The 14334-nt window shown below is 42.8% G+C and overlaps 1 protein-coding gene across 6 annotated transcripts; it reads left to right on the top strand.

Moving 5' to 3' along the window:
- The first annotated feature begins 778 nt into the window (after positions 1-778).
- Positions 779-9457, top strand: eef1da (eukaryotic translation elongation factor 1 delta a (guanine nucleotide exchange protein)). Of its 6 annotated transcripts, XM_056292771.1 has the most exons (9): positions 836-893; positions 1179-1207; positions 3787-3913; positions 6737-6793; positions 7599-7680; positions 7789-7883; positions 8129-8323; positions 8819-9013; positions 9342-9457. In XM_056292771.1, exons 3-9 carry the CDS (start codon positions 3794-3796, stop codon positions 9378-9380), a joined length of 783 nt encoding a protein of 260 aa, XP_056148746.1. In that variant the 5' UTR covers positions 836-893; positions 1179-1207; positions 3787-3793; the 3' UTR covers positions 9381-9457. The 6 variants fall into 6 exon arrangements, with proteins under 6 accessions (XP_056148745.1, XP_056148750.1, XP_056148746.1 ...); XM_056292770.1 differs by lacking the exon at positions 1179-1207 and having other exon boundaries at positions 779-893; XM_056292774.1 differs by lacking the exon at positions 6737-6793.
- The last annotated feature ends 4877 nt before the right edge of the window (positions 9458-14334 follow it).

Genomic DNA, 14334 nt, shown 5'->3' with positions numbered 1-14334 from the left:
TTAATCTATTGAATTTGGATAAACCCATCATGACTGTCATTTATTTGACATCTTAAACCCACACGATGTGAGAATTAAAGCACTGTTGTAATTTAAAGAGATGCAGACGAGCCACAAGCGTTTTCCCGGTTGCAGTTCGGCTGCTTTCGGTGTAAAACCGCCTTAACAATCTGAAATAGTGGGTAAAACAATTGAACCATCTACATATGAGTTTTTCATTTACTAACGTGTAGTGGAGACAAACGGCCCGGGGGGTGTAGGCGCATTATACAAACTCTGGCAGACAGATTAAAATGCCGCCTCCGTTAAGAAACTATTGATCAGCAATAACTCGGATGCAGATGTAAACGGAAGGGGAGTAGGGTGGGACACAGATATCAACCTGGAAGACTGATCGTGTCGGCGGATGAAGTTATATTTCCTATGTAAAAACAAACCATAATGCTCTAAAAAAAATCTACTGATGTCAACAAAAGAGGGGGATACCGCCAGAATACGAACGTAACAAAACCATTTCTCGATTTGGACCGCACGCTACGTTTTCAGGCTATTTTTAAACCGCCTTCTCCACTTGAATCATGGGAACCGTAGTTTCTAAAGACACAACGGACCATACCAATTTGCGAAGCACTGTGAAATTGGCGGCTAATACAACAATGTGTACTGTTGCCCCTGTTTTACAACAATTTCGCGTAGTAAAGTATCCCCATATACTTGATAGGGTTTTAAGTTGTAAAACGCAAAATAAATGCACATTAAATAATCCTTTCACCCCCATCGGATACAGACAAATGCCCGCGGTCCGCTGTCTGCGAGTCCTCTTCCACCATCGGATTACAGCCGAGAGCACGTTTAGCACCCACACGGCTGTAAAACCTCGCTATAAATCGACAGTAAGTGCAGTACAGTTATAATACATACATGGGCTTAACAAGGGGAGACGGGTTGTCTGTAACGCGGCAGAATATTTTAGATGCGTGGTATTTGAGCGCCACGTGGCTTAACGACTGGTTAGTGCGGCTGTCAAACTTTTAACGAAGTGCCGGAATGTGCAAGCAACAGGCTTCAACTGTGGCATCCTCCTCACGGATGGGCTCAAATTAACACGTTTCGTTTGTCGTGAAAATACTTGTGAATAGACCTGATCAGTGTGAGATTTGTGTACTGTCTTTTTTTAGACTGTCAGAGTCCCATTCCAATACCATAGGTGAGTGCTCATACTGAACCTTAATATCTTTTTTTTTTACTAATGTTTGTCGTGATGGAAGAATCGTCTGTCTTGATCGATAATGCAGTAGGCAATGGATTTCTTAATGAAAGTACTGCAATAAACCTTGATTTCTGTATTTAGGTTGCCGTTTTATTTCATGCATGGGAATTTGGTTGTATTTGAATTGAACTGGATTGAATTTGATTTGATAAAGCGCTACTATATAAATGTAATCTGTTATTATTGTTGTTTGAGAACGTAGATATTTGTCCAGGCAGTGCTTTTTGGATGTTGTTGCAGTTTTCACATTTTTCAAAATCCGTGTGTAATGTTATCTGCACCACACATGTTTGGATTTCAGTATTTCATCCCACAATAGGTAGCCTACATTATCCTACAACATGCCAAAACCAAGGTGAGCTTAACCCCTTTTGTGTAAAATTGGTGCTTCTGGATGTTTTCAGAATGAAAACATTAAACAAACTCATTCTAACCTTAGTATAGGTCAGTGTCACCTTACACGTGTTATCCATACGCCATTTTGCATCGTTTGTTTTGGTTTGGGGTTTTTCAAGCCCAATGTGAGGTTGATCAATTCTCTTTCATAACTTATTTTTCAAACTGAAGGGGTTACGCCAGTCATATCTCAAAATTTGTTGTCAAGTAGGACTTCCTGTAAATTCAGGCTCAATTTGCAAATGACAATATACAGGGTATGATATTTATAAACTGTTGTGTTAAAAAAAATTATGATCTATGATTTTCTGATTAAACGTAAGAATTCTGATCAATCCTCAACCTCTTTTTCCTTCATGACTTCATTAGCATCATCATAAAATATCCGTTCTGTTCTTGAGCTTCAAAAACCACATCACTTCATTCCTCTAACCAATAAGTTCTTTGTGATACTAACTTCACATTGAACTAATGGCTCTAGCCTCTACCTGTTGCTTCTTTCCTTTTCTCTCCTCATATTACCTGACACAAGATTGATTGTAGAGGACAACCCTTTTAATTAAGCAATGGATCAGAATGGATCAGCCCCGCAGAATGCTATACCAGTGCTGGTGGTAAAACAAGGCAATGGCCGCTCCCTGGAGAAAGACATCCTCAATGGAAACAAGGTCGTCTTTGGCCGGAGGAGACGCCGTACACGCTCATCCCAGTCAGAGAACCAGGGCTCTGGAGCTGAAGAGGAGTGGTTGAGCACCTCCATTGAATCGCCCAAATCCTATGGCCAGAGCCCTGTCCTCCAGGGCATGCAGGCAGAGCACATCTGGCACAACCGCAGTGCCTTTGAGCAGGCCGAGGGCAACTACCAACGAAGGCGTACCGGAAGTAACAATGGACCACTGTCATCCTCTCCGAGAAGCCCAGGCACCAAAGGTTCCCATACCTTCCGCTCGAAATGGCACAATGGCCATCAGCAGGGCAGCCTGCACCAGCAGAACCTCTCCAGCCCCATTACCACTACAAAGTCTTCTGGCATCCCCCACCGACAGCCCAGCAGGGGCCGTGACCACACTGCTGACACTGAGCATGGGAGTAAAGGCAGAAAAGGTTCAACCAACAGGAAGAGGGGCTTCTCCGAGTCAGAAGGCAGGCCAACATGGGACAAGTATGACACTTCCATTACACTGAGAATGGGAGAGACATGCTGTTGCCTGAATTGTTGTCGATTTTTTTTTTTACTTGTATTAATTTTCCATTTTTATCTTTGTCTGTCTGCATTTTTGTTTTGCTGTCAATTTACACCGTTGTTTGGGTTGGATTCTCTTTTTTTTCTCTTGCTTTTCATATTTGTTTTTTACGTTGGACACAAGCATCACTAATGGAGGGCCATGCCCCAATAGATTATTCTTTAATAGTGTGCTCAGTGTGAACAAGCTCACATATTATGTAATGGATACCACACAGGGTCCGTACTTTTCCTGGGTGTGATATTTCTACAATAGAGTGGACTTCTGCAGTGTCCAAAGGGGAGCTTTTGTGGGCCACGCTCAACCTTTTGTTCAATAATCCAGAGTTTGCAAACAAGGCAACTCTTTTTGTCTGACTGAGGAATGTGTATGTGCCCGTGTGCTGCAGTTATCCATTAGTAAAGTGTGGAGCAAAGGGAAAGTAGAGGGACTCTAGTGCCCTCCTTTGTCTCTCATCCAATTAATTACTACTGACCTGTTGGGCGTGCACTAACGGATGCGGTTGTATATTTTTAGATTGTCTGTTTAAACTGGTGTAGCACAACCGATCATTTCCATATGTCACATCAATTGCCATAACATGACTGTTTGTTTTTTTATGCTTTGATTTGTCTCTCCTGTCCCACCACAACCCCATTTGTGGCTCTGCATGCTGTTTGAATCATAACCTGAAATATTCACCGTCTCAGTCCAGTGTCTAACGAAGCTATGGCCCCTCACTCATTTGCTTATGTAAAAATTGGCTCTGGCTGGTATTGTTTAATTCAGTGCTGTGGTTGTTTGACATACTGTGACGTATTTACCCATGATATATTTGAATTGATGTCAGTTGAATAGCAGTCCTTCATTACTGAATCCCCCCCCTTTCCTTGTCAGTACCAACATGAGTGGACTGCAGTGCCTTGCTGCCGAGAATATCTGGTTCGATAAGCACCGCTATGATGAGGCAGAGAAGCGCTTCTACGAGGGACCCAACGGCCCCGCCACACACTCCCATCAACAGGTTAGAAGATCCTCATACCCCACACTTGTATTGGTCTTGAATGACTCAAGGTGTTTCCTCTTCCTCTGCTAGGTTTTTTAAATTAGGCACACATACATTTGGGATTTGGTGTAGTTGGACATTTCCTTGGTTAGAGACCTGAGTCTGCTAAATCTTGGGAATAGGGCTGCCGTTTCTTCGAAAGATCTTAAATCAGAAGACGTAATCGGAAACCCTCTCGCTGGTAGTACTCTTTCTGTCTACGGCCACCTCCCTAGACTTCATGCACCCCTCTGCATGGCACCAGCTCAGCTCATGTTGCCTGTCTGTCACTGGCCTTTTGCTTTTAAGCAGTTGCGTAATTGTCAGTCGGTGCTCACCAGTCCCTAGCAGCTGTTTGCATGCGAGTTAAACCGCTCAGCTTTATGAGTTGCTCTGCTCTGCGTGTGTGTATGTGTGTGTGTGTGTGTGTGTGTGTGTGTGTGTGTGTGTGTGTGTGTGTGTGTTGGGTGATGATCAGGTGGTTTGGCAGCTGTCCCTGTTTTTCAGGCAGTCTGGGGCTGCAATGGCTGCCAGAGTTACTACATGCCCCATGTGTTACATAAGCTTTAAAAAATTAGTATGTAGTCTCGCTGTAATTCTACCCTGGTGTGATATTTGTCATTGTTAAAGATATTCTATGGATCAAGAGTAATGCGGTCATTTTACTAGCTAATACATAATATGCATATCATATGTATATATATGCATATCATAGGGAATATTAACCAAGTTTTCCAGTCAGTTGTAAAGGGTTTTGAATATATGTAGAAATGTTTAAGACCCTCCTTTGGGAGTACTGTGGTCGATGGTCACCTGAGGTCAAGGTGGAGTTTGTTTAATCACCTGTCAGCTGCAAAAAGGGCATTGGTCATTTTTCATAGCTAACCTTTACTTTGTGTCATTAGGAACAGGTGTATTAGACTAACTGCTCTATTGGCACTGGTTTGCATGAGACTGCTTAGATTGAGTGCGCTTTTTAAGAATTTACAATATATGATTGGCTCAATAAAAGGAGTATGAAATTATGAGTACTCAAATATTTAAATGCAAAATATTTACTTTTGTGTCCTCTCATGACTTTGCAGTAAGGCTCCAAAGTATTTGACTGTTTAAGTTTATGTGTTTGTGCATGCATGTTGCGTGTGTGCTCACATGCTTTTGTCTTTTTGGCATCCTTCTTCCTGCCTTCCTCACTGTTCCCTGCTACACCCCCTGCAGGACATCGCTAAATCCCACCAGAATATCGAGCAGTCCCTAGAAGTAGTGAGTACTGCATTGTAAAATACCTACAGGCCAGCCCCCTGTAGTGGCAGTACTGTACTCTCAAGGCCAGTTTAGACCCAAGATTCACGACGAGACAAACTGAAACCATTTTAGAACATTGCAGAGAGGAGATGCAATGGTGTAAACTACATCGTCTCATCTGGAATCAAGCCGGCTGATGATGCCGCCTGCGACTCAGTTTGTCAAGTCGCCACTGGCTGGTTTTATAATGTGTGGTGCATCACCTGTTTCAACAGCCAATCAGCTTGTAGCAAAGTCAGCTGGTCAAGTCAGTTACAAACTGTCAGCTGGTGGAAATGGCGAAGTTCTGGATGGAGGAAAGGGAGGATCACCTCATCAGTTTGTTTTGAGGAACAGCCTTGTCTGTGTAAGACACAATCCTTAAAATGTACTCCAAGATCAACAAACATCCAAATTCTCAACCCTCTCATTTTTTTATGTTTGCGCTGTTTCATCAGTACTAGAACTGCAACTGTAGCAGGTTCACTATCACTATCCTTTTCATATTTTAAGACACTATAAGGTATCCAGCAAGAAAAACGCTTGAAAAGCCGGCATTTAGAATGGAAGTAGAGTCGTTGCGATGAAAACGATACATTGTCTCGTCTAGTCTCATTGGTGTAAACGTGCAGGTTTTACAATGTTGCAGACCACATTCTTTTGCAAGTAGCTGCAAGTTTCAGTGCATCTCGTCTTTGGTGTAAACCCTGCTTTATATCTCCGCGTACCAGCCCTAGAATAGGGGAATAACTGATATAAAATGGTTACACTCATGAAACTCACAGTTATAGCCTAATAAGTCAGTCGTTTCAGGCAGTGTTAAACAAACTGGGTCAGCTGAGTACTAAACTGGCAGCAAAAAATAGAACATTACACCCAGCAGAATTGTGTGTTTAACTTGATATAGTAAGTGTTAATCTCATCCAGCCCCTACTCTCACCGTCTTCCCTTCACTTCTGCTCACCTGCTTCATAGTCTTCTTCATTGCATATATTCCACTCCCATTAAGTTATTTGCGTGTGTACCTTGCCAAAGCAAAATCACATGCTGTTTATATATATATATATTATCAACTTGATCATATTTCTCACAACTGCTCAAAGAGAGATAGTTTGTACTTCAATTTTGTGGTAATAACTGTTGCAACCTGTAGAGATAGTTTGTACTTCAATTTTGTGGTAATAACTGTTGCAACCTGTATGTTACACTTGGAAGTTGACAGTTTCACGTGAGCCCATGTTTGTCAGAACCAGAGATGTCATCCATGAATGTATTCTCCATGTTTCAGTTTTCTGCGGTACCTGCGCTCCTGTAGTTCTCCAAACGTTGACTCGATCCCACAACTCTTTCAGTACTAATTGATTTCTTATTTCTAAGCTCTGACTTAACTATCTCCGGGTAAAGATGCGTTGACATCCACGTATGTGTCTGCAACCACTGCTGTTCTTTTTGCTGTCCTGTTTCTATCCTATCTCTCTCCACCTTTTCAATTGTGTCCTATTACCTGAACGGGTGCAGGTGAAAACGGCCGTGCAGGCGGCCAAAGGGCGTCAGCAGAAACGGCAGCACAGAAATGTAAGTGCCCCCTCGACCACTTGCCCCCTGGGCATGGGGTTGGGGTGTGTCTGCTGCTGCCTGACATGGAGTGTGCCACCAATCCCAGATCCCGACTCATCACTGCCCCACTTCCTGAACCTCCTCATTAAAATCGGCTTCATGCATTGCCTGTCACTAGCCAAACTAAATTCTCTCATTTGTTGCATGATGATGGATAAAATTCAGGATTATTTTGCTCAAAATTGTCAGCAGGATTATCTATCAATCATGACTGTGACTATTTAAAATAATGTTTTCCCCCACTGCTCAATATCTCAGCTGTTTTTATCAATAGGGAGCTACAATGTGTCCAATACTGCTGATATGGCTTTTTTTTTCATAATTGTGGACCCAAAATTAATTATTCACTTGTTTATATGCTTAATTCTGCATTTCTGTAAATCCATAACTGGATATGTGTGATTCTAACAATTTTTTCTAAAGCAAAGAAAGCTTTTGTTAGGCGTTAATCTGCTTGCTAACTTTCCAAATAGTAAACGCTCTTTCATTTGTGGGAAGTGGAGTTGATTGTAACATAATCTGTGAGAAACATAGATTTGAAATTCTGTGGCAAATTTCAGCCTTGCATGTCATTGTGTTGAAGGTATTTCACTCCCCTGTCCTTGACAACCACCAGTGCTTTGACCATTTGTTTGACCGTGTGCCTGCATCATCACTTGGTCTGATTCTTAACCTGGATAATATTTGGACTGCCTTGCTATCGTATTAATTCTGGTCTGCACAGTGAAACTTGAAATATTAATTTGTGCATGTCTGCCGACAGTCCTCTTCACATACAGGAGCTGACCAGGAGTTGGTCTCACGCATGAAGAGCCTGGAGCTGGAGAACCAAAGTCTGTACAAAGGTTTGTTTGTTAATTTGTCTATATGAGTGCAGGCCTTGTACCCACTTTCTGGTGGTACACAGTATTCATTCTGTTTTGTCTTGGTGTGTGTGTGTGTGTGTGTGTTAGTGGTGGAGGAGATGAGGGCAGCCCTGCAGAAGCTGGAGTCCAGGGTGGCCATGCTGGAGAAGACCCCGACAGCAGTTACTGCCCCATGCACCAAAGTAGGTTGCTGAGGGTTTATTCATCAAGCCACCAGTTTACTGACTTTATCCCTGATATCAACAAATATAGCTGATCTTGAGGATCAAATGTGCAAACTAGAACATAAGGAAAACTCTGTGCTTAACATCGTTGCACCTAAAGAGCAAACTTTCAGTGATCTTCCAGCAATGTGTTTTCACATTGCGCATCATTCAGCATCCAAGTCATTACACCTTTCTCTAACCAACATTTCTGTTTCCTCAAGGCTGCTCCAGTCCAGCAAGTAAGGGTGGTCAACGGTGGTGATGACGATGATGACTTTGACCTGTTTGGCAGTGATGAGGAGGAGGACGCTGAAGCAGAGCGCATAAAGCAGGAGCGCCTTGAGGCCTACGCCGCCAAGAAGGCGAAGAAGCCTAGCATCATTGCCAAGTCCTCTATCCTGTTGGACGTCAAGCCTGTATGTATTCTGCCCTGCTGTGCACATAATTTGTTTACAGGTGATATGAAGGTGTTTTCTCACCGGTATTTGCAATTGTTGTCTCTACTGGGTACTTTTAAGAATAAGCATCTTATTGTTGAAGAGATCCTGGCAAATTTGAATTTTAGAATGGTTCTCCATGGGGGGTTATTGTTTTTAATGTATTTCTTTTCAGTACCATCTAATGTTGATGGGTCGTATTATGATGAATGATAGCAAATGCAGCTAACCAAAACAAGATTTAGGGCATTAAAAACCCATTAAAAATGTTATACGTTTAACAAACTTGTCACTTAACCTGCACTATATGTTGCTAAATTTGACAGCAGATATGCTTAGAAACTTGTGCACCTTGTGTTGAATAATGGCCAGCGACACCCCTTTTGTCACCCGGTTGTGAAATGGACATTGTTTGAGAATGTCGATATTTTCTTTCCCTTCCAACTCCACCTCTCCCCTTCCTGTCTACCCCAGTGGGATGATGAGACAGACATGGTCAAGCTGGAGGAGTGCGTACGCTCGGTGGAGGCTGACGGACTCCTGTGGGGAGCATCCAAGCTGGTACCAGTAGGATATGGCATCAAGAAACTGCAGATCAGCTGCGTGGTTGAGGATGACAAGGTCGGCACAGACATGCTGGAGGAGGAGATCACCAAGTTTGAAGACTACGTAAGTCCAATTCTGCCACTGTAGGGTTTAGGAATTATGGGATGGGATCTGGAACTTGGATTGGAGGAAAGTGGTAAACTTCCATTACAAATGAACAGGGGTCAATCGTCTGGAAAAATTTGAAACTTTGAGGAGAGATCCTAGGAAATTTGTATTCCAAAATATGCAAAGGATTTGTTACTCTTGATTTACATTTTGAAAAGTAAGTTTAGATATATAAAATCGCATATTCACCATTTGACATTGCACATAAATGATTCTGTACAAATTGAAATGGTCTTAGTCGTCACTTCATATAGATCATATTTTGTTTTCCGACTGATTGCAGGTCCAGAGTGTGGATGTTGCCGCCTTCAATAAGATCTAAAACCCTCCCTGCTTCAAAGCTGCTGCTGCTTTCGGCTTGTACTCTTAAAATAAAATCTGAGCTGTGAGCACAACTAAGCTGCCTTTGGTTTCATCATTGTTCAAAAAGAAATGTTCTGAAGAAACTAGAATATATTAAGATTTTAGGTTATGAAAAACCAATAATACAGTCAACCTGGCACTGGACACCGGCAGAGTTTCAACATGGAGCCCAGCCCCACCCAAAATGCAGCATAAAGAGGCTGGATAAATACAGTTTTGACTTTGTGAAGGAGAATAATTGTATCAGCGATGCTGTAAAAGGACAGAGTTCCACCCCTGAAGTCCAGATACACTCCTATTCTGTTGGAGCAGGGCACACCTATAGTCACGGTGTCCTTGTCGTGCTGAAAAGAGCAAGCCGAATAGGAACAATCCAGACTCCAGGATTTGGAATTGTGTCCCAGCTTGCAGTCATTCCCTCCACTATTCCTATTCATGCCTTTGTAGCAGACGCCAATGGAGACTCCTGTGCTACCATCCCACTCCACCTCCCAGTAGCAGCGGCCTGCCATGCCAGCTCTGCCCAGTACCTGAGCCCAACGTTTGAAGCGATCTGGGTGGTCTGCATAGGGCTGATGTTCGGGTCGCGTTGTCACCCCTCGTAGACCCTTAGACAGGTACAGGTAGGGGTTGGCTGTATTTGGGTCCAGGGTTATGTCATTGAAATCTGGACACAGATGAGTGTTGTCAGTAATTTAAACCATAAAAAAAAAGACAAACGATTCAGAAGACTCACGCTGCAGAAGGTCTGCTCTGTTCCTTGGTTCTGAGTTGTACAGCGTGAAGGTATCTTTCACTGTCATGAAGAAAGAGAAGGGGGACAGTGGAAGATGGTGAAATGGCTGATTGATGAATTCAACCAATTCAATCACTGAGGATAATGCCGTCACCCCGCAAACATTTAACTATTGAAAATTACCTGTATGAGTTTCTGCAGAGGATCGCTGTCTGGCTTCCCTCAGTGAAACTACTGGACGACCAGAGAATTAAACGGCTGTCATTAGTTGGCAATTCATCAGAGTGCAAAGTAACCACCGATTATTTAGTTTTTCATCTGTCCGTAGTTGACAGGACGTACCCTTGTCGGAAACCCTCTCGAGTTCTCTCTCACACACTTCCATCAGTCGGTCTTTCAGGTCAGCCAGAGCTCCTTTCATGGTTTTATACATGACGTATGGAAGGACATCAGTACTGGGCAGCTCCACAGATGTTACAGGGAAACGGAGAGACTTGCAACTCTACAGTGTGATGAAACACAGCAAGCCGCATGAGAAACATAAACGCAAATACACACTTGTGTGCTTATTATAAGGTTTTAAGGAGGCTGAGAATGAATTAACCCTTGTGACTTTGGAGCTTTTGTAAATGAAACTAGTCCATTATCAAAGCAGACTGGCGCTCTTCTCGAGCTGGGCAATATTGACATTGGGATATGCGAGTCGATATCGTCTGGGATTTTGGTTAACCTAATATCTAGATATAGCTTGAACGTCATTCCCTGGTCTTTAAGGCTACATTACAGTCGAGTGATTCAAGTTATCAACCTATTGGACCGATACTGGACTAACTGAGTGAAATGTACAATGAATGTCTACCTGCTTGGTTACCATATCCACATTACTCATAGCGTCTCAACATTTTCTTTTGCATAAATATCTTACGAAAACCAATAGTCATCCCCAAAACATCATTATATTATCCATACCAATGTATTCAGTCAAAAGTATTGTGTCAACATCACCTGGGCCTATGTTCAACTAAACAAATCTTCAATAAATGTAACCCACAGAGGAGAGTCCATCAAAATACACCATGCTATACAAATGTTTAACCGTCTACAAAAATGTACTTTTTGCCTTGTGGTGAGAAAACTATTATACAAATAGGTATCAGACATTTGCAAATACAGACAACCACCCCTGGTGCATCATAATTTAAAGTAAAAATAAAACGGGCATATAAATGTGTCCAAACTTACAAATGCATGATTGTATTTTTGGTAAAGCCTATTTTAAGCAGAATTCTGTCACTTTTTTCTTCATATTTGCAGCTCATGAGACAGTTTTTGTAAATCACATGACATTTGTGTACTACCCACTATATATTTTTTCCTTTGCAAATTTTGTCTTATCAAATCCCCTTCAGTTTTGCAGTTACTGTTTGCTCATTTTCGTTATTTATCAGTCTTGAAGACAAATCCAAAAGCATTTGTATACAGCAACATATTTGTGCTCCGTAGAGCAATTTGTGGATGTTATGGATTACATTCATTTATCGCCAAAAACACTTCCATGCCCTCTCAAAATTTATATTGAAATCTGCAGTGGGGGATGAATATAGTCCTGTCGTTACCGAGCGGCCCCTTGGCAGCATTTGATCACTACAGTACCTGGAGGAAGTGGACATGGTCGGTGTGAGACAACCTTTCCAGCTCAGCATCTCTCCTCTTCATGTGGCTGATCTCTCTCTGTACCTCCTCCAGCAACTCCTCCGCCTGGCTGACGGCCGTCTCCTCCAGGCCTCTGATCCGCTCCCTCGCCTCCAAGCGCTGTACCTCAATGGAGCGAGTCAGCTTGGAGAAGAGCCAGTCGCTCTCCTCCAACACTGCTTCTGTGGAGCGCTGGGGAGAGTGCCGTTTTTAATAGTTTTGTTTTCCAATTTACACTCATCCAGTATTTCAAAATTGTAACCATATACAAAATGTCCCAATGGTTGCATTTTTTTTTATATATCTATACTGATTTTTCTTCATAGCGGTACTGTACTTACCTTGATATATCTGACAATATATCGAAGCTCCTTTTCAGCCTCCTTCAGTTTTTGTGCAGCCTTCAAAGAGGCCTCCTCCAGTTTTTTCTTCGTGCAAAAAAACACTGATAATCATATATGGTGCAATGTAATCCCTTCAGGACTTAACATTTTTTCATAGTTTAGTCCATCAGCAAAAAAAAAAAAAAAAAAAAACAAACCTTGAAATACAAACTTTGCCGACATCTGCAGGGCTGGACTATGATAGAATATATTTCTCATACTCAAAGCAAGTTGAATCAGTTCATCTGGACACAATGTTTATTGACAGAAAAATTTCATCACTCATCTGAGTGACCTCTTCAGTCTCAACTGACTGCAGGTATCCCCACCCTTATAAACAATACAGTGGCATAATGATCAAAACCAATGATCAGTTTCATATGCAAATAGGCGCGACCATTAACCACAGTTTCACTGGCCATGTGTACTATTTACAGAGGATTTGGGAATGGTTGCAATCACAGCGATGTAAACTGGGGACAGATGTACTCTTAGCCCCCCCCCCTTCGGTTCAGGGATGGTCATTTCCTCTTCACATAGATGGCCTCTTTGACTCCCCGTTCAAACCAGTGTTCCCCCCTATCAAGGATGTGCACATCCTCATCCTTGAAAGAGTGGCCACTGGCCTGTAGATGGGTGTAGACTGTGGAGTCCTGGCCTGATGTGTTTGCTCTTCTGTGTTGTGCCATCCTTTTGGCCAGCGTCTGTTTAGTTTTCCCAATGTACAAGTCACGGCAATCCTCCTGGCATTGTACACTATATTGCTCTGGTTGTGCCGGGGGACCTGATTCTTGGGGTGGACCAACTTCTGGCGCAGCGTGTTTTGGGGTTTGAAGGCAACTGAGACTCGGTGTTTGGAAAATCCACGTCTCAACTGTTCCGCCACTCCCACCACATACGGAATCACCATTGGTCTACACTTAGACAGCTGTTGTCCTTCTCTCTTCGATTGGCTCGTGCACTGTTTGGGGCGTCTTCCTGGCTTTAACAAACACCCAGTTAGGATAACCGCACTTGACCATGGCCTGTTTAATGTGGGATTTCTCCCTTTCCCCAGCCGCTGCGTCGGTGGGGACATTGTGGTACAGCGTCCTAATGACTCCTAGTTTGTGCTCCAGTGGATGATGAGAGTCAAACCGTAAGTACTGATCAGTGTGTGTTGGTTTATGGTAAACATCAACAATCAAATGTCCCCCATCACCAATTGCAATTTCACAGTCTAAGAAGGCTAACCTGTCATTTTTAACATCCTCCCTGGTGAACTTGATGTGGTTGTGCAGATAGTTAATGTGGTTGGTGAAATGTGGTACGTCCTGAGACGGGCTAGGTGGTGCCCCTGGATAGGACATCAGAGCCCTTTTTTCCACTTCTTCCATATAGAAGTTGGCCACAATAGGTGAGACTGGCGAACCCACAGCACACCCAGTACATCTGTCGCCATCTTACACTGCTGTGATTACAAGCATTCCCAAATCCTCTGCGAATAGTACACATGGCCATTGTGACTCTAGTTACTGATCATAGCTATTTGCATATGAAACTGATCGTTGGTTTCGGTCATTATGCCACTGTATGGTGTATAAGGGTGGGGATACCTGCAGCCAGTTGAGACTGAAGAGCTCATTCAGATGAGTGATGAAACATATCTTTCAATAAACGTTGTGTCCAGATGAACTGATTCAACTTTCTTTGATTTTCTTACCTGGATTATTGAGCATGCATAGACACTCACACTGTCTATGGAACACAGCTGGGATTTTTAAGATCATAAATATCTTTATTACAACTGTTATGGCAGGTTTAGTCTTGTGAGGTAGTCATTGTTTTAAAGCTATCTACCAAACACTATTATAGTGATTTGTTCATCCATCCATCCATTATCTGAACCGCTTATCCTGCTCTCAGGGATGCTGGAGCCTATTTCCAGCAGTCATTGGGCGGCAGGCGGGGAGACACCCTGGCCATCACAGGGCCACACACACACACACACACACACACACACACACACACACACACACACACACACACACACACACACACACACACACACACACACACACACATTCATTCATTCATACCTAAGGACAATTTAGTACAGCCGA

Source organism: Lampris incognitus, chromosome 14, assembly GCF_029633865.1.
Source record: "Lampris incognitus isolate fLamInc1 chromosome 14, fLamInc1.hap2, whole genome shotgun sequence".
Lineage (NCBI taxonomy): Eukaryota > Metazoa > Chordata > Actinopteri > Lampriformes > Lampridae > Lampris > Lampris incognitus.
Note: the sequence above shows the minus strand (reverse complement) of the source record. Positions and strands in the feature narration are given on the sequence as shown.

Bases quoted from the DNA above. Each gene is read 5' to 3' on its own strand.
- eef1da (XM_056292769.1), top strand. The intron at 7,681-7,788 runs GTTTGTTTGTTA...TGTGTGTGTTAG, and splicing joins GAACCAAAGTCTGTACAAAG to TGGTGGAGGAGATGAGGGCA. The intron at 7,884-8,128 runs GTAGGTTGCTGA...TGTTTCCTCAAG, and splicing joins TTACTGCCCCATGCACCAAA to GCTGCTCCAGTCCAGCAAGT.